A 21573-nucleotide genomic window follows, 5' to 3' on the forward strand; every position below is an offset into this window, starting at 1 on the left:
CTCTAGCACTCCTGAAGCCAATTCCACAATAATGCCCAAGAGGCCTTTTCATGGTTTCCCCCAATTACTTCAGTCCAACAATAGCACAGCAAATCCTGTGTACCATGTCATTCCAATTCACTCTTATCCCTTATATACCATTCACCCTCATTCCTTATATGCCATTCACCCTCCCGCAAGTTCAGTCCTCAATCACTCAAAATCTTTTTCACTCCATCCTTCCACCTCCAACTTGGTCTCCCCCTTCCCCTTGTTCCCTCCACTTCTGACACATATGTCCTCACTCATTCTTTCCAATGTCAGCAGCACTCTCTTCAGCTCTTTCGATCACACTCTTGTTTATTACCACCTCTACATATATGTATTTTTCCACACAAGTTTGCTATTTCCCCTTTGAGTGAGGCAGCTTCCAAACCAGATGACTGAGCCTCAAAGGATAACAGATCCTCAATTTGACTCTTTCTTCTGCTCTTTTTTTTTAAAGTAATGCAGAATGAGAATTATTTTTCATTCTCGTTCATCGTTTCTTGCATTAGCGATGTAATGCCAGCAATGGACTATGAAAGTTCTAGGAACGATGAAGAATGTGTGGAAAGAGAGAATGTTATCTTGGAGATCAAAAATGGGTATGTTTGAGGGAATAGTAGGTTCAACAATATCATATATTCGGGAGGTAGGGCTATAGATAGGGTTGTACAGAGGAAGGTGGATGTGTTGGAAATGAAATGTTTGAGGGCAATATGAAGGATAGGTGTGTGGGGCCTGGTTGCGGATGGGGAACTGTGGTTTTGGTGCATTACAAATGACAATTAGAGAATAAATGACAGCAAATGAAGCCTTTTCTCCACATTTCTGGCACTACATTGGTAACATAAAAAAAAAAATTACAAGTGAAGCTATGATTTCACAGACACTCCAATTAACTGTGAAAAATGAAATGATACATGTATTCCAAAATCAACAGTAAACTTGAACAGCAGTACAAAGTATGCACTTTTAACTGAAGACAGAATTTCTTTATGTATCTCCTTAGCTTAGTTTCGTAAAGGCACACTTTTCTATTCAGGCTTTTTAGTGGAAAATTTATGAGTGATATGTTAACAAGCACAATCAATCAGTGACTATGCAGTTATCACAACACATGTCCAAAACTTACCTAGGCTGGAACAAATTAAATATGCTAAGCTTAATATAAGTGCAACAAAAGTATGACTGAATTAAACTTACCTCCTCCTTATTTTCAAGGATGCGTACCACATAGAAGAGCCAGTAAGAAAAGGTGAAGACAAATATAAGCATGGTCACTAATGCTCTGAAGATAAATATTCTGGGCATAGTGGCTTTAGGCTGCCTGCAAATACAAACAAAATTTATTAAGAAATAAAAGAAAAATATTCATTTAATATACAGTTTTTATACCTGGTGCTCTATAATGATTAGATGAATGAATGAAAATACTTTGCAAAAACTGCAAAATCCACTACAGATCAAGACATTTTTACCATTCACCACAGCTTTCACTGCAACTCCAATTTTTCTCCTTGCATGACTCCAGTTTGAACTTCAGCATGCCAACTACAGTCCTTACTAAATCTTATTTCCAAATATTTAAAGTCATCTACAACTTCCAGTTCTTCACCATGCAAACCTATCCTACACTCTGATTTCCCTTCCTTCTAAATACTAGCATCTTGTATTTTTCTTTTATCAAAGTAATCAACACAGCATGAGAAAAACACTCCAATCATGGGTCATCTTTGATGAAAGCAAAAATGGAGTATATGAAAAAGAATAAAGAGATGATTCAAAGTTGCTTTAGTGTTTGTAAACCTCATGCTTAAAGGTGGAAATGGTAACACAAGAGACTTCCATAGATTTCCAGTTAAAAGGAAGGTGGTATCAGAAGGGCCAACCCTTGATTAGAAAACATGGGAAGCAACTGCCAGTTCCAAGCTTTAGTGGTGGGGGAATAAGCTCACATGAGCAAAGGCCAAAACAATGCCTGCAGGACATAGAGAGGGTAGTGACAATACAGCAGATGAAAAGGAATGGCTAACAAGAGATGAGAGCTGGTGAGTTAATGAGGTGGAAGGCTTCTGATTCCACTCTGGCTCAGGTGGAGAAGCCATCACCCTAAAAATGTGAACAGTACTCTGCTATGGGGTTAACAAGATTCCTATATATCTGGAACAGCTCCTCACAAGAATAATTGCTGTATACAAAACCCCCAGCTTTTCGTATGCAAACTCTTGTGATATTCATTACATGTTTTCCAGAACAGAATGAAAGATATGGTGAAACACCAAGTTTATGGTTATACCCAAGATGTGTATATATATGACTGAGAGGCTACAATTAAGAGAAAACAAGAGATATCTAGAAAAATATAGGTAGAAATTATAGTTAGTTACAAATTCCCCATTCTGAGATGCTGTAGAGATCTGAATTACAAGAAGACACACATTTACTGCAAGAAAAAGAATTAGTGCTAAAGTAAGGATAGGAGGGAGAATGGCTGAACTATGTAGAGTAGAAACATCAGCATAAGAGTATATTTGGTTGAGGATGAAAATATGAAAGCATTTATGGAAAAAAAAAAAAAAAAGAGTAGGTGATAGGACAGACCCCCTGAGGAACAACTTCTGACAGGCTATAATGAAGAAAGCTCCACTGATAATTACCACAATGGACCAACTGGAAAGAAAGCCATGCATACAAAGGGAAGCAGAGAAGCCAAAGCAAGGAAGCTCAGAAAGCAAAGACTTAAGCCATTCCCAGTCAAAAGTTTGGGGATTTCAAGGGGCATGCATTCACTCTCAACATCCTCCTAAAATATATCACTGAAACAGCTAATAATTCTTTTGAGCTATTCTTCCAAGTTAGAATCATCTATATACTGACATATGGTAACTTTCATTCTGTTTCTCCATGGTTAAGTAATAAACCAACAGCTATCAGAAAAAAAGAAAATCAACCCACTTACTCTCATCTCATATACTGCTTCATGCATAAAAACACTAATTATCAATGATGACATCACCCAACCCTGATGCACTTCCATGTCTATGTCAAACTCTTATACATGCTCTCCTTCCATTATCAAAGCTATTAACGTTCAAAAACTTCCATGCACACCATATAAGGCTAAAACTTCACAAGTTCTTTTATAAACACTTTATCATAAGCCTTTTCTTAATTCATAAATGTGTAGATTCCATTTATTGTTTCTTTGGTTCTTTATTACATGCCAAAGAGCAAAATATCTTTTCCTTATTAAACCCATTTTGTTTCTCACCAAGAAGCAGTTTACTTATCCTTTTTAACAGAATTAATCATTCTCCTACCATACACCTTGTAAGATATGCTATGAAGACTTACTTCTCAGTAATTCTTACAATCACTTACTCCCCCCCCCCCCCTTTAGTTACAAAGAATTAGTCTTTATATTGTCACCATTCATCTGAAATATTTTCCATTCTTCCATACACACTTTCTGGATCCCCTCCACAGGAATTTCACATCCACTCTTCACCACCTCACTCGCCACTCCAATCCAAGCTTTCCCATTCTTCGAGTTCTATCACTCTTCTTACCTCTTCCTTTTGTAAAGCCATCTTCTCTAGCATATCTTTTTTTTCTCACTCCTTGCTTCTTATCCTACTATATCAACAGGCAAAGCTCTTTCACAATAATTTTCAATCATTTCTTAAAATACTGGGCTGGGTCAATTAAATTCCAAAATGATCTGTTTAGGTTAATTTGAAAATCTCACCAAGTTATCACAACCTTAGAAAGCTAACTAGTTCAATTTCAATGTTAATCAAATTTTACTTTCTAGAAAGCAGTCTGGAGAGTCAACATCGTACCAAATTAATCAGGGTGATGATATACTTGTACTGATGCAAGCTCACCTTGTGCCTCTGGGTGCCAGTGTCTTACAAACTATGTGTTTTCTTTCTGAATATAGTACAGTGCAAAACATAAGGATAACTCTATTCTATAAGGTTTTATCATCTATATGTTTTTCATGTATAAATCAAATTACTTTATATGCATTCTTACAATCTCAACTCTTGTAAATATAAATGCAGAATAAATTTTACAAAATAGTTTCTACACAATATTTACACACACTTGACACTTATTATAATTTCATTTCATTTGTTATGTCATTTCAGCAATGAGCCTGAGATTTTTATTTCTATTTCAATTCAAAACCACAAAAGTCTTTCTCTCCAAATGAATTACATAACAAATGATGTTGGCCAACAATGCAATGTTGGTCTTTCTCACATGTCTTAGAGTAAGACATTTTATCTTGACCTTCTTGTGACAGCATGTTTTACACAGATATCTCAATATGACAAAAAGCAGGTACAAAATAAATATATCAAATTGATGAAATCGCATTTTTCAAAAGGAGATATTTCAGTTTGGTTAAATCAAAACTTTTAATTCTTAAATCAAATTAATAATCAGTTAATTGAAAAAAGTTATATTTCAATTAGATTAAACCAAACCTTTCTGTATTCAAATATATTTAATAATAAGTTAATTGGAAAAAGTAATTCTGTAATACACATTCTGTCTCTTTAACATATTTCATTCTTTGATATTTGCATTTTCCCAGTCTTATCCAATAAACTCTAGTTCCTTACATATACCTCTATTTTTCTTTTATTTCCCTCCTTCCGAAACAGTTTGATAGTCTCTCTTATATACTTTTACATTTTTCTCCTAAGATCCTCACTTCCTTTCTTTTAAATAATATGTAACACCCTTTTAACTATTCTGTTCAGGGCTTCATATTCTACGCTCTTTGTCCTCTATTCATCATCATCTTTTGGTAGATTCTGCTCCTTCTAAAATATCTTTTACTCCCATGCTAACTTTCTGAAATCTTCATTTCACTATGATGCATCTCTTTCTGCTACCTATACATGTTGTACTACACACTTCCAAGGCAGCCTCTAATAGATTTGATGAAGTAAATAGAGATCAGTTCCTCATAAATGGCAACTCAAATCAACAGTAGAGCATAAAAAGAAACTAATCACAAGGTACTGCACCACTTTAGTTAAAAAGACATGAAGAAGAAAAGCTTCGATCTAAGAGCAAACAGTAAATACAAACAGTATAAACAAGATTAAAAGACTGTATGATACAAAAGCAAGTTAAGGAAATGGGGACCCATTAGTGCATAATTTCTGCACTGTAACTGCAGATATATAATTACACAGACAGGCATACAGAATGAAGATACATTTCGACAAAGGAAAAATAATACAGAGAAGGTATAACTTTAGGATGACTGACATTTTAAGGAAGCAGGAAAAACATTCTAAGCAGCAAAAAAAAAAAAGCATAACGGAAGGGAGAAGAGGCTAAGTCTTTTCAAACTGAATGAAGGTAACAGAGATCCTCAGATCTACCTTGTGTCTTGGTACATTTGGTCTATATCAATAGACTGCCAAAAAGAATTTGCTGTGGCCACCACCTCGAGGGAATTCTCAAAGGGAACGGGCACCATAGATATCGACAGAGATATAGACAGAAAGATAGATAGATGGTTAAATAAAAGAAGAAAACCATTCTCCTGACTTGTACCTTGATTTTCCTTTTACATACTTGCACTAAGATTCTGATGAGGTATATTTCTATGTGAAATGAATTTTAGTTCCTACAGCTAAAAAAAAAAAAGGAAAAAAAAAAGAAATTGCTCTGAAGCTGCATTAATCATACACTTCATAAAGACTCACCTGAAAAAGAGTGCCCATGATCCTAAGAGCAAAATGAGAAGTTTGAAGGAGAAACTGATAAGGAGACCATCACACTCGGAGTCACATTTGAGATGTTCACTCTTCAACTTTATTACATTCAGTCGAGGAATCAGCACCATAGCAACCGGGCTATAAAATGAAAAACAACAACATAAACAAAACTACATCATATTCTCAAATTTCAAAAAATATTGAAAAGTGCAAATATTCAATCAACAGAAATAAAAGGGAATAAAACATAATGTACTAATATATTATGTTTGCACCATATGTAATTTTTGAACAGGATACAGACACTCCCAATTAAATTTCAACATGGAGGTGCCTGCAGCATCCACAAAATGGCACCATTCAACTTAATACCCCCCAAAAGTAGCACTAGGCACCACAAAATCAAATTATTCTAATTGTCAGCCATTATGAATTTCAATATGGCAGGCATTTAGGTATAACCTCAAGTAAGTTTGTGAATATGTGCTCTTCACAAATTCCACAACTGGTTTGTTACAACTCCAAACATGCATCAAAATCATTATCACAGAACTAACAAGTTTACAAATTGGTCACTTATGAAATTAAAAAACACAAATCTGAAAAAAAATTACAGTACCTAGTATAAGAGGAAATACTTAAAAGTTCTTCTGTTTCCCCTTTTAGAAAGTTAAAATACATGGAGGGGAGGGTTTCTAGCCCCCCGCTCCCGTCCCCTTTAGTCGCCTTCTACGACACGTGAGGAATGCGTGGGAAGTTTTCTTTCTCCCCTATCCCCGACGTGCTGTCAATGGATTGAACCAGGGCATGTGAAGCATCTGGGGTAAACCATGGAAAGTTCTGTGGGGCCTGGATGTGGAAAGGGAGCTGTGTTTTCGGTGCATTATTACATGACAGCTAGAGACTGAGTGTGAATGAATGGGGCCTTTGTTGTCTTTTCCTTGCGCTACCTCGCACACATGAAGGGGGAGGGGGTTGTTATTTCATGTGTGGCATGGTGGCGATGAGAATGAATAAAGGCAGACAGTATGAATTATGTACATGTGTATATATGTATATGTCTATGTGTGTATATATATATGCATACGTTGAGATGTATAGGTATGTATATTTGCGTGTGTGGACGTGTATATATATACATGTGTATGTGGGTGGGTTGGGCCATTCTTTCATCTCTTTCCTTGCGCTACCTCGCTAACGTGGGAGACAGCGACAAAGCAAAATAAATATATAAATAACTTAAAAGTTAAACATAATCTTGAAGCCAAACAAAAGAAAAGTCTAAATGAAATCTTAATGACTGGTTAACTTCAATCCAACTAAAAGTAACAAAAGTTCCTATATCTATTAGGCACATTAATAATTTCCAAATAACTCTTCTAGTGAAATACATAGGAGTATTCTGGCCATATTTCAGCTACCAAGAATGCTAAATACAACCACTAATGAGCAGTTATTTTATATTTAATGTGTAATATCATGAAAATCTAAAAAAATTAAACACTCTTTACTTCTAATAGTCTGCATCCAGTAAAACTGTAAGATATCTATTTGCTGAGTTGTTTGTTTTATCTAAGTACAGTAAAGGAATAAGGCAGAATACATTACTGGTCAGATGATTTACTCTTCTGACCACAAGGTTTTTCATAATCTCCATCTCGCAAACATAATTAAAGCTAGCATACATTCAAAACTTAGAAAAAGTCCTTATGAAAAACCTTAGGGTTGCAAGGGGTTTCTGCTGGAGTTGCAATCTTTGATCATAAGCAGTGTTTTCATACTGGCCCCATTTCAAACCAAGCAAATCTTAATGTGCCTGAAGCCTCACACTGCTTTTATAGCACAGGGGACAAACATTTCTCTATATACACATTACCAGTGACCTAGATGTGCAAACCCATGCAAGTAAATTAAGTTTACTGTTTATCATTTGTATTACAAGTGCAAATTAGCTATCCTTTTGATGTAACATAAAAAAACTGTCATCATCATCATAGAGAAGTTTAAATCTAGTTATGACACAATGTTTTATGGTGTTTCAGCACCTGATAGATGAACTTACCACACAGCTAACGGATCTACAAAAGACAGGGTCCAGGAGAAGAGGAGGAAAATATCATTCAATTTTTTTTTTTTTTTTTTTCGCTTTGTCGCTGTCTCCCGCGTTTGCGAGGTAGCGCAAGGAAACAGACGAAAGAAATGGCCCAACCCACCCCCATACACATGTATATACATACGTCCACACACGCAAATATACATACCTACACAGCTTTCCATGGTTTACCCCAGACGCTTCACATGCCTTGATTCAATCCACTGACAGCACGTCAACCCCGGTATACCACATCGCTCCAATTCACTCTAATCCTTGCCCTCCTTTCACCCTCCTGCATGTTCAGGCCCCGATCACACAAAATCTTTTTCACTCCATCTTTCCACCTCCAATTTGGTCTCCCTCTTCTCCTCGTTCCCTCCACCTCCGACACATATATCCTCTTGGTCAATCTTTCCTCACTCATTCTCTCCATGTGCCCAAACCATTTCAAAACACCCTCTTCTGCTCTCTCAACCACGCTCTTTTTATTTCCACACATCTCGCTTACCCTTACGTTACTTACTCGATCAAACCACCTCACACCACACATTGTCCTCAAACATCTCATTTCCAGCACATCCATCCTCCTGCGCACAACTCTATCCATAGCCCACGCCTCGCAACCATACAACATTGTTGGAACCACTATTCCTTCAAACATACCCATTTTTCCTTTCCGAGATAATGTTCTCGACTTCCACACATTCTTCAAGGCTCCCAGAATTTTCGCCCCCTCCCCCACCCTATGATTCACTTCCGCTTCCATGGTTCCATCCGCTGCCAGATCCACTCCCAGATATCTAAAACACTTCACTTCCTCCAGTTTTTCTCCATTCAAACTCCCCTCCCAATTGACTTGACCCTCAACCCTACTGTACCTAATAACCTTGCTCTTATTCACATTTACTCTTAACTTTCTTCTTTCACACACTTTACCAAACTCAGTCACCAGCTTCTGCAGTTTCTCACATGAATCAGCCACCAGCGCTGTATCATCAGCGAACAGCAACTGACTCACTTCCCAAGCTCTCTCATCCCCAACAGACTTCATACTTGCCCCTATTTCCAAAACTCTTGCATTCACCTCCCTAACAACCCCATCCATAAACAAATTAAACAACCATGGAGACATCACATTCAATGTACTTGATGATGTTATTTTTTGCACAAGTGATGAAGAGCAATCTAACAATGGTAATACTGATAATACAAAACAAAATAAAAATAAATGAAAAACACTTGCTGACAATGAAATGACATGGATCCTTTAAGGATTAAAAGAGGATTCAGGCTGATTATACATTATCAATTGTCTTATTCGCAAACTTTAGTTTCTACTTTCAACTTTCTTCTTTTTCACCTTGTGTCCCATGTCTTATCTATTCTGTAGGAGGGAATTTGATTTCAGCCTTTTTCAAATCTAAAATAATACAAATATTCTCCAAAAACCAAGAAAATGCACAGAAGCAGTGACTGGATGCACCAGTATTATCCCCACTCATACTGAAAGCTGCAAAGTGTTATATGAACTTAAGGTCTGTCAAAAAAATCCAATGATAATGACCTTCATTCTCACCTGAAAAAGACCCATCCTCCTGAGATTAAGGAAAAATTGTACTTTGCTTGTCTAAGGAAGCTAGTGAGACTGCATTTCTGTTCCAAAAAACCAAGCTGACTTATTCTACATGCAACAAATTCAGATTCTCTGTTGGTTCCTTGGAGGGGTCACTAGAACAAAAAGAAACAAAGAAAACTGCAGTAGAAATGGTAAACTTGAAAAAAGTGATAAGGTCCAGCAGCCAAGCAGCACTTAATAAGATAAGGTGCAAAATTGTATTTCTGTTTAGGAATAAAGTTTGTAATTACATGTGAACACTTTTCCAGAATACTAGTGATAAGATCCTCACTGTAGCGTGAAATATCAAAATTTCTGCTTTTTGATGAAAATACTGGTGGTTTACAAGAGGCATGAAAGAGGAGAATACTAAAGAGGAATCATTTCACTGAAACTAGTATTACCTGAAATCACTATCAGAAGTGAGGATATCCCAGCCAATTTTGATGCCTTTTTCATGGCAAAAGGATTTATGGTGCTCTCTGCACAGTAAGAGTTCTCTGCATGCTTGAAAATAAGTCAGCAACACTGCACTAATGAAGAAAGCTGATCCATTACCAAGTACAAACATCTAATGATCTCCAAGATACTCTTATTGATATCACGGCCAATGTGCCCAAAATTATGAAATTCATCAGAGTACAGAGTACAGAATGGAAAAAGGTGAGAACAATGGAAGTAAGGGGAGTGGGGGAGGAATGGGATGTATTTAGGGAATCAGTGATGATTGCGCAAAAGATGCTTGTGGCATGAGAAGAGTGGGAGATGGGTTGATTAGAAAGGGTAGTGAGTGGTGGGATGAAGAAGTAAGAGTATTAGTGAAAGAGAAGAGAGAGGCATTTGGACGATTTTTGCAGGGAAAAAATGCAATTGAGTGGGAGATGTATAAAAGAAAGAGACAGGAGGTCAAGAGAAAGGTGCAAGAGGTGAAAAAAAGGGCAAATGAGAGTTGGGGTGAGAGAGTATCATTAAATTTTAGGGAGAATAAAAAGATGTTCTGGAAGGAGGTAAATAAAGTGCGTAAGACAAGGGAGCAAATGGGAACTTCAGTGAAGGGCGCAAATGGGGAGGTGATAACAAGTAGTGGTGATGTGAGAAGGAGATGGAGTGAGTATTTCGAAGGTTTGTTGAATGTGTTTGATGATAGAGTGGCAGATATAGGGTGTTTTGGTCGAGGTGGTGTGCAAAGTGAGAGGGTTAGGGAAAATGATTTGGTAAACAGAGAAGAGGTAGTAAAAGCTTTGCGGAAGATGAAAGCCAGCAAGGCAGCAGGTTTGGATGGTATTGCAGTGGAATTTATTAAAAAAGGGGGTGACTGTATTGTTGACTGGTTGGTAAGGTTATTTAATGTATGTATGACTCATGGTGAGGTGCCTGAGGATTGGCGGAATGCGTGCATAGTGCCATTGTACAAAGGCAAAGGGGATAAGAGTGAGTGCTCAAATTACAGAGGTATAAGTTTGTTGAGTATTCCTGGTAAATTATATGGGAGGGTATTGATTGAGAGGGTGAAGGCATGTACAGAGCATCAGATTGGGGAAGAGCAGTGTGGTTTCAGAAGTGGTAGAGGATGTGTGGATCAGGTGTTTGCTTTGAAGAATGTATGTGAGAAATACTTAGAAAAGCAAATGGATTTGTATGTAGCATTTATGGATCTGGAGAAGGCATATGATAGAGTTGATAGAGATGCTCTGTGGAAGGTATTAAGAATATATGGTGTGGGAGGCAAGTTGTTAGAAGCAGTGAAAAGTTTTTATCGAGGATGTAAGGCATGTGTACGTGTAGGAAGAGAGGAAAGTGATTGGTTCTCAGTGAATGTAGGTTTGCGGTAGGGGTGTGTGATGTCTCCATGGTTGTTTAATTTGTTTATGGATGGGGTTGTTAGGGAGGTGAATGCAAGAGTTTTGGAAAGAGGGGCAAGTATGAAGTCTGTTGGGGATGAGAGAGCTTGGGAAGTGAGTCAGTTGTTGTTCGCTGATGATACAGCGCTGGTGTCTGATTCATGTGAGAAACTGCAGAAGCTGGTGACTGAGTTTGGTAAAGTGTGTGAAAGAAGAAAGTTAAGAGTTAATGTGAATAAGAGCAAGGTTATTAGGTACAGTAGGGTTGAGGGTCAAGTCAATTGGGAGGTGAGTTTGAATGGAGAAAAACTGGAGGAAGTGAAGTGTTTTAGATATCTGGGAGTGGATCTGGCAGTGGATGGAACCATGGAAGCGGAAGTGGATCATAGGATGGGGGAGGGGGCGAAAATTCTGGGAGCCTTGAAGAATGTGTGGAAGTCGATAACATTATCTCGGAAAGCAAAAATGGGTATGTTTGAAGGAATAGTGGTTCCAACAATGTTGTATGGTTGCGAGGCGTGGGCTATGGATAGAGTGGTGTGCAGGAGGATGGATGTGCTGGAAATGAGATGTTTGAGGACAATGTGTGGTGTGAGGTGGTTTGATCGAGTAAGTAACGTAAGGGTAAGAGAGATGTGTGGAAATAAAAAGAGCGTGGTTGAGAGAGCAGAAGAGGGTGTTTTGAAATGGTTTGGGCACATGGAGAGAATGAGTGAGGAAAGATTGACCAAGAGGATATATGTGTCGGAGGTGGAGGGAACGAGGAGAAGAGGGAGACCAAATTGGAGGTGGAAAGATGGAGTGAAGAAGATTTTGTGTGATCGGGGCCTGAACATGCAGGAGGGTGAAAGGAGGGCAAGGAATAGAGTGAATTGGAGCGATGTGGTACACCGGGGTTGACGTGCTGTCAGTGGATTGAATCAGGGCATGTGAAGCGTCTGGGGTAAACCATGGAAAGCTGTGTAGGTATGTATATTTGCGTGTGTGGACGTATGTATATACATGTGTATGGGGGTGGGTTGGGCCATTTCTTTCGTCTGTTTCCTTGCGCTAACTCACAAACGCGGGAGACAGCGGCAAAAAAAAAAAAAAAAAAAAAAAAAAAAAATCAGAGCTCTGAAATTGAAAATATAGCTATTCCATCAGATTTGTAAAGAATTCACATAAAGTATCATCACCTCCACTTCTACTTGAAGATGCCATGGTTGTCAGGCGAAAGAAAGCTTCAGGACTTACATGAGATGCAAGTGATATCATTATGTTTCTCAGGGAGAGGTATAATGATGGTGATAATCGTAATGACAGTATCTGGCTGGTAAGGCTATGCTATCTCAGTGACATCTTCACCCATATGAATGTCTTGAAAATACCAATGGAAGGAGTTGATGAGAGTGCAGTCTCGCTATTAGAGAAACTATTTGAATTTCAGGCCAAGGTGGCTCTCTGGGAGGGAAAAATGGGAAGTTGAAAGACCTTCATTTCCCAATCTCAGAACGTTCTTAGAAGCCTATAGCATTCTCAATTCACATGACTTCCATCATTCTTGGAAGACTATTACATTCTCAATTCACATGATTTCTATCATTCCTGGAAGACTGTAACATTCTCAGTTCACTTGACCTTAATCAAGCATTTCAAAATTATTTCTATACTCTCTAAAATCATCTAAAGCAGGATTTCCCTGATCTTTTACCCCACAGGTGGATACTAAATCCATTTAATTTTGCATAGAAACTCAAGTGAGGATACCTCAAGCATCAAAAAGGACAACTGGAGGTGCAGAGAGATGCAATTCTCTGAGATGCATTACCACAAGTGGTTCATAAAATTCTGAACATGGTAACATGGAACATTCACTTATGGAGCATGAGGCACTCATGACTATTTTGCTTTGTGGATCAACCTACTTATATGAGGAAGACTTTTCTGCCTGAGCAGCTATAAATATCAAGCAAAGAAACAAGTAGGTCCCACATCATGATCTACAAATTGCCCTCAAGAACAAAATCTCTGTGCTTTATAAGGTTTGTGATGCTTGTTTCAACAAGGATATGGATTATTCCCATAAGAAAACCACTGAAAGTTTATTGTTCTTAACTGATAGTGTTAAATTACTTGGTTCAGCAAAATGCTATCTTACACATTTCAATCATTAGCTTTCACTGAATATGTGAGATATGATTTCACATGCTGAGGGTCACAGGTTGTCTGCAATAAGGAGAACAGTAGATTTGCATCAACTATCATGGGATTGCAAAAAGATTTATATTAGCCTAATCATTGCATCATTCATACATAAGAAAATCTGCTCTATTATTAAATAACATGCAAATTATAATTTTGATACGAAGGAGATTCAAGTTGATTCTGAATACCATAAATCTTGTTTCATCTTCAAATTTGACAACAGAGCTTGTGTCACCTTCAGTTCTAGATTACAAGGAAGTTCCCAGGAGAATAAAATATATTCTCAGCTCCAAGTGATGTCCTATATTTGGTATAGTATATCGATACTTCTCTTAACATTTGATCCTCAATAGCTGCCCTTTAGACTCTTAAAATATAAGCCTTTCCCTCTGCATGTTGTGAAGTGAAGTAATACTGTATTCACCTGCATACAATGAGTTATACAGCATGCTCTCAAACCTACAGCTAATGTAAGCATCTTTTATGCCATCTCCAACATAAATTGTATGCAAGTGAACAGCTTTGAAAACTTACAAGTACTATAGTGAATAACACACAATTAACCATGCATGATCACAAGAGAGAATCAGTGAGCATATGTTATTATGCCTTCTGTCATCATCTCTTTTGCTGCTTGTGCTAAACAGCCTGATACTGTGCTTCATATAGTCAAACTGTCTGCTGTACAGTGAATGCAAAGAGTAAAGGCTAAAACTAGTTACAACAAAAAATTCTATCACATTTCATAAATTACGGTATCAATACTACTGTATCCTAGAATCTTTCAAGACTTATTTTACATATTCATGCAATATGCTTATACACAAAACTATTTATGCTGCTGCAGTATAATGGGTTAAAGAATATGCTCACACAAAGAGAGACACTTATTTAGGCTACACTGAATAACATTCTGGGGTTGTATTTCTGAGAAACTCTTTTAAAGAAGGAAAATGTTCAATGAAATTACTAAACCAACAACAAAGTCAGGTGTGAAGACTTAAAGGATACATTTGTTAAACAGTACATATCTGTAAAAGAGGCAAAACAGTTAACACAAAAAGATCAGTTCCCAACTTAGTTTTGCTGCAGTTATGTAATACACAGGAACAATTAAAGACAAAATCACCACCTCCTAACTAAAAATATGTTCTGTGCACATCTTAATTTCAGTGGAAAAAGCTAGTACCACTGCCACACAAAAGTTAAGGTCCAACATTAAATAACAGAAATTCTTGATTAATAATGTGCATCTTTCTTGAGTCATGCATAAAATAAGTATTTCTCCATGGTTTCCCTCATTAACAGCCATAACAATTTCTCAAGACTAAATGGTAAAGTATTTTTCCATCACACATCTTGCTTTTTGTTTACTGAGTTTAAATTCCATGATGCACTGAAGAGTCTATGATTAGCTATCTAATAGCAGTCTGAAACAATTTTACAGAAAAAATAATGATACAGTTTTACAGATCAAAATAATGATAAAGTTTTAAACATACAATTAAATTAGTTTTGAAAATAAATAACAGAAGTATATATATAAAATAAAAAATATTACCTGAGAAACGCAATAAAAGCAACCAGAGTACACAGGGCTGATCCTGCATAACGCTGACATGTGAATGTTACGCCTGTTTCCTGGTCTCGTCCAATAATAGTAACATCCTGAAAGTATAATAATACAAATGATAGTGATAATCACTATGTCACAGTACACATAAACAAATAACATTTAAACCTCACAAAATAAAATACATAACATGATAATTTCAACATAGGAGAGAACTACAAGTAATATAAAAAGGTAATGGAGGCATTAGTTTATTCTCTCTACCCACTTTAAAAACAATTATGATAAACAAAATAAGAAGACATGCTTTACATAAAGTGAAGGCAACAATAGTTATAGAACGGATTTGATCAAGCATTGTCAATTAATCAAAGCACTATCAAAAACTGAACTATTCATAATAGTAGATATAAAAGACTTACCTGGAAAGACTCTGAGCGTACAGAGGTATTGCCAGTGATAGCAGTGGTATTATCGCCCCAGTTATCATCCTGAGGTAGAATCTGTACTTCAATTACTTCCCCCCCCATCCCACCATCTCCACCTGCACCGGCTGTCATCTCACTGACCCGCCTGTGGAAATATAGAGGATCAATAAAACTAATCATCTCATCTAGTATATATATAAATACAAATCATATAATTATATAAATCTTATATGATCTAATTCCTTCTCCTGCCTTGGTGAAGTAGCAACTGGGACAAACATAAAAAGCCTCATGGGAACACATGCAATCTCTTGCTGTCACATATAACAAAAGCAGCAACTTCCATCCACAGCCAAAGCCCAGAGGTTACTCAATAGTTTACTTTAACCACCTCATATGCCTTGCTGCAGCCCAGTGACAGCACTTTGCTCCCCTCCCCACCATATACCACATAGATTCAGTTCACTCTATTCCATGTACACCTTCATCTTCCTAACATTCAGGCCCCAGTACCCAAAGCCTCCTTCATTCCAACCTTGTCTCCTTCTTGGGTTCCCTTGCTCCTTCCACTATGACAAATAAATCCTACGCTCATTCTCTTCATGTGTCTGAACAATTTCAACACAATCTGGTTTGCTCTCTCAATCAGGCTGTGTTTACTCATATTCCTTTCTCTTACACTGTCATTCCTTACATTCCAGTATTTCACTTCTAAAATTTTCACCTTTTTCATTCTTTTGCATTCAAAACCCAAGACCCATTTCCATACATCACTGTTGGGACTACCACACCTTCAAAACTACCAACCTTTGCCCAAACACACTAATCTCTCCTTCCACATGTTTCCTAAAGTAACCGGGACCTTAATACCCTCTTCCATCCCATGATTCCATCTGCTGCCATGTTTACCTCAAAGTACCTAAAGCACTCCACTTCCTCCAGTTCTCCCCTTTCAAATTTACACTCAAACCATCCTATATCATCCCTATGTTGCACCTCATTATCTTATTTCTGTTCACATTTCTTCTTAGGTTTCTCCATACACACCAACAAACAACAATTTGTCACCAACTCCTGGATTTCCCTCTAAATCTAACATGAGAGCCATGTCATTTACAAACAGCATGTGAATGGCCTCCCATGCATTCCTCCAGACCCAAATATACTACAGACCCAACCCTTGCTCTAAGAAACTTGCATTTATTTCTCTCAAAATCCTATCCATAAATAGACTGAACAATCACAGTGACCTCACACATCCTTGATGCAGACCTAATGTTGCCATGAAACACTCATCGTTTCTTGTCCCTCCCTACCCACTGTCTATACCTCTGATGCCCATTCCCTACAGGAACCCCCCTTCAAGGAGGTGGCCACACATATGCCTTACTTTATGGACCAAAAAATCCCTTACTGCATTTAGTAAATTTCCATTCACCCCACAAACTCATAATATTTTCTACAAGGACTCTTTATCAACCCTATCATATGCTCTCTCTCCAGATCCAAAAATGCTACAAACAATTCTCTCTTTCTAAAAATATTTCTCATTTTAAGTGCATGTTAACACACTCTCCAACACTGCTCTCCCATATGCCTTAGCAGGTACCATGACCTTTCTTTTTGTCCCCATTGCCTTTATATAAGGATACTATACAAGCATTCTGCTGGTTGGGTACTCCACCTTGGGCCATACAAATGATGATTTGCCTGACTAACCAATTTATGACTGCCTGCCCCTTTCTTGAAAAACTCATCTGCAATCCTATGAACACCTGTCACTTCATCTGACATGATGCTTTCAATGCCTACTCTCCTGTTGTCATACCATCTGCCATGACTCATTCTGCATACCACTTCACTCTGAACACCTTATCAACTAACACAATCCATGGTCCTTCAATATTCTCATTACAGCTCTTCTTCACATCATTTTTGTTTTTTATCATTTCCTAATCAGATCTCCCCATTACCATCCCTGCTTTTTCTCTTGTTCTCCTCTCACTATCCAACTACTTCCAAAGCATCTTTTATTTATCCTTTTTGAAGTTCATTAAAACTCTCACCCCATCTTTCATCTTCAGTTTTTATAGCTCTCATACCTTCCTCATCACCTTTTGTTGCTTTCCCTTATACTTCTTCCACTTAACTGCACTTATTCTCTGCAGATACCAGATACTTTTTTTTTTTCATGGTAGGCAAATTCAGACCGACCTTTCATTGTAACTCATCTCTGTATTTCAGAAACCACTCTGTTGCCATTAGTCCTTTATATATCCATACCATATATATGCAATGACCACATTTGAAAAATATATCCTAATTTTGATCTTACATAAATTGTCAATTGCATGCCAAACATTGCCTCATCCATGTACTTAAAAACCACTTCAATATTTGCTAACAGAGTTTGACTCCTTTAAATTTCTCCAGATGTGGTGCAGAAACAAGGTAGATACAATGCCAACCCCTAGGTCCCTCTCACATACAAATTCTGTAGCTTTTTTCATAATAAGGTCATTCTTGCTATGTCCCATCCTCTGAATTTACCTTTGTTGAATCTCATCAACAACTCATCAGACCAACTTTGGACTTTGTCCAAGTCTTTTAGTAAGCAGATTCAATCTATATCGTTCCTTATTTCTCTCATGATCTTAGCATCATCTGCAAATATATTAAAGTCCAGTCCTACTGAGAAGCTATTAACAAATATCACAATGTCTGTGATCATCTATCTATAAAGCAAGGAAAGGGAATTCTATGCTCATGGGGCCTCATCTCTTGAAATTTCTCAAACATAATACATCTTTTTACACTATACTGTGCTATCACCATACACTATTTCATCCCTCAGTTTTCCAATCCCAGCTTCTAACCCTTTTAGTCGCTTACTATGACAGGAAGGGAATACGTGGGCAGTATTCTTTCCTTCCTATCCCCAGTGTTTAGGAGCAGCTGAGAGAGTGTGTTACCAGTTTTGATGCACGAGACTGAGTTATAAAGATGGGTGAGTTGAATACAAAGGGAATAACTGGTTGACATGGAGTGTTCAGTGTTGTAAATGAAAATGGTGAAGAGCTTGTAGATTTATTATCATTATCATTATAATCTGTCACTGTTTCCCGCATTAGCTAGGTAGCACAATGAAACAGACGAAAGAATGGCCCAACCCACCCACATACACATGCATATACATACACGTCCACACACGCACATATACATACCTATACATTTCAACGTATACATATATATATATATATACATACACAGACATATACATATATACACTATATACACATATACATAATTCATACTTGCTGCCTTCATTTATTCCTGTCGCCACCCCGCCACACATGAAATGACAACCCCCTCCCCCCGCATGCGCGCGAGGTAGCGCTAGGAAAAGACAACAAAGGCCACATTCGTTCACACCCAGTCTCTAGCTGTCATGTATAATATAGATTTGTGTGCTGAAAAAGGACTGGTGATTGGGTATACCTGGTTTAAAAAGAGATATATACATAAGTATACGTATGTAAGTAGGAGAGATGGCCAGAGAGCGTTATTGGATTACGTGTTAATTGAAAGGCGCGTGAAAGAGAAACCTTTGGATGTTATGTGCTGAGAGAAGCAACTGGAGGGATATCTGATCATTATCTTGTGGAGGCGATGAAGACTTGTAGGTTTTCAGAAAGAAGAAAGAATGTTGGGGTGAAGAGAGTGGTGAGAGTGAGCTTGGGAAGGTGACTTGTGTGAGGAAGTACAGAATGGAAAAAGGTGAGAGCAAAGGACACAAGGGGAGTGGGGTTGGAATGGGATGTATTTAGGGAAGCAGTGATGGCTTGCACAAAAGATGCTTGTGGCATGAGAAGCGTGGGAGGTGGGCAGATTAGAAAGGGTAGTGAGTGGTGGGATGAAGTAAGATTATTAGTGAAGGAGAAGAGAGGCATTTGGACAATTTTTGCAGGGAAACAGTGCAAATAACTGGGAGATGTGTAAAAGAATGAGGCAGGAGATCGAGAGAATGGTGCAAGAGGTGAAAAAGAGGGCAAATGAGAGTTGGGGTGAGAGACAATCATTAAATTTTAGGGAAAATAAAATGATGTTTTGGAAGGAGGTAAAAAAAAAAAGTGCGTAAGACAAGAGAACAAATGGGAACATCCGTGAAGGGGGGGTAATGGGGAGGTAATAACAAGTAGTGGTGATGTGAGGAGATAGAGTGAGTATTTTGAAGGTTTGTTGAATGTGTTGTATGATAAGAGTGGCAGATATAGGTTGTTTTGGTCGAGGTGGTGTGCGAAGTGAGAGAGTCACGGAGAATGATTTGGTAAACAGATGAGAGGTAGTGAAAACGTTGCGGATGAGGAAAGCCGGCAAGGCAGCGGGTTTGGATGGTATTGCAGTGGAATTTATTAAAAAAAGGGGGTGACTGTATGTATGGCTCATGTGAAGTGCCTGAGGATTGGCGGAATGCATGCATAATGCCATTGTACAAAGGCAAAGGGGATAAAGGTGAGTGTGCAAATTACAGAGGTATAAGTTTGTTGAGTATTCCTGGGAAATTATATGGGAGGGTATTGATTGAGAGGGTGAAGGCATGTACAGAGCATCAGATTGGGGAAGAGTAGTGTGGTTTCAGAAGTGGTAGAGGACGTGTGGATCAGGTGTTTGCTTTGAAGAATGTGTGAGAAATATCAAGAAAAACAAATGGATTTGTATGTAGCACTTATAGATCTGGAGAAGGCATATGACAGAGTTGACTGAGATGCTCTGTGGAAGATATTAAGAATATATGGTGTGGGAGGCAAGTTGCTAGAAGCAGTGAAAAGTTTTTATCGATGATGTAAGGCATGTGTACGAGTAGGAAGAGAGGAAAATGATTGGTTCTCAGTGAATGTCGGTTTGCGGCAGGAGTGCATGATGTCTCCATGGTTGTTTAATTTGTTTATGGATGGGGTTGTTAGGGAGGTTAAAGCAAGAGTTTTGGAGAGAGGGGCATGTATGCAGTCTGCTATGGATGAGAGGGCTTGGGAAGTGAGTCAGTTGTTCTTCGTTGTTGATACAGCGCTGGTGGCTGATTCCGGTGAGACACTGCAGAAGCTGGTGACTGAGTTTGGTATAGTGTGTGAAAGAAGAAAGCTGAGAGTAAATGTGAATAAGAGCAAGGTTATTAGGTACAGTAGGGTTAAGGGACAAGTCAATTGGGAGGTAAGTTTGAATGGAGAAAAACTCGAGGAAGTGAAGTGTTTCAGATATCTGGAAGTGGTTTTGGCAGCGGATGGAACCATGGAAACGGAGGTGAGTCACAGGGTGGGGGAGGGGGCGAAAGTTCCGTGAGCGCTGAAAAATGTGTGGAAGGCGAGAACATTATCTTGGAAAGCAAAAATGGGTATGTTTGAAGGACAGTGGTTCCAACAATGTTATATGGTTGCGAGGCGTGGGCTTTATATAGGGTTGTGCGGAGGAGGGTAAATGTGTTGGAAATGAGAGGTTTGAGGACAATATGTGGTGTGAGGTGGTTTGATCGAGTAAGTAATGAAAGGTAAGAGAGATGTGTGGTAATAAAAATAATAAAAAGAGTGTGGTTGAGAGAGCAGAAGAGGGTGTATTGAAACGGTTTGGTCACATAGAGAGAATGAGTGAGGAAAGATTGACCAAGAGGATATATGTGTCAGAGGTGGAGGGAACGAGAAGTGATAGACCAAACTGGAGGTGGAAGGATGGAGTGAAAAATATTTTGAGCGATCGCGGCCTGAACATGCAGGAGGGTGAAAGGCGTGCAAGGAATAGAGTGAATTGGAATAATGTGGTATACCGGGGTCGACATGCTATCAATGGACTGAACCAGGGAATGTGAAGCGTCTGGGGTAAACCATGGAAAGTTTTGTGGGGCCTGGATGAGGAAAGGGAGCTGTGGTTTCGGTGCATTATACATGACAGCTAGAGACTGAGTGTGAACGAATGTGGCCTTTGTTGTCTTTTCCTAGCGCTACCTCGCGTGCGTGCGGGGGGAGGGTGTTGTCATTTCATATACACATGTGTATATATGTATATGTCTGTGTA

General features: G+C 38.3%; 1 protein-coding gene across 5 annotated transcripts in view; it reads right to left on the reverse strand.

Annotated features, from left to right (window-relative positions):
- Vang (Strabismus domain-containing protein Vang) overlaps positions 1-21573 on the reverse strand; it is a 679794-nt gene that overhangs the window by 18826 nt on the left and 639395 nt on the right. For all 5 annotated transcript variants that reach the window (XM_071659775.1, XM_071659774.1, XM_071659777.1 and 2 more), the window contains 4 exons: positions 15505-15655; positions 15071-15177; positions 5760-5909; positions 1228-1351 (listed from right to left, as the gene is read on the reverse strand). In XM_071659775.1, coding sequence (XP_071515876.1) covers positions 1228-1351; positions 5760-5909; positions 15071-15177; positions 15505-15655 — 532 coding nt within the window. The remainder of the gene's footprint in view (positions 1-1227; positions 1352-5759; positions 5910-15070; positions 15178-15504; positions 15656-21573) is intronic.

The sequence above is a fragment of the Panulirus ornatus genome, chromosome 68, assembly GCF_036320965.1.
Source record: "Panulirus ornatus isolate Po-2019 chromosome 68, ASM3632096v1, whole genome shotgun sequence".
NCBI lineage: Eukaryota > Metazoa > Arthropoda > Malacostraca > Decapoda > Palinuridae > Panulirus > Panulirus ornatus.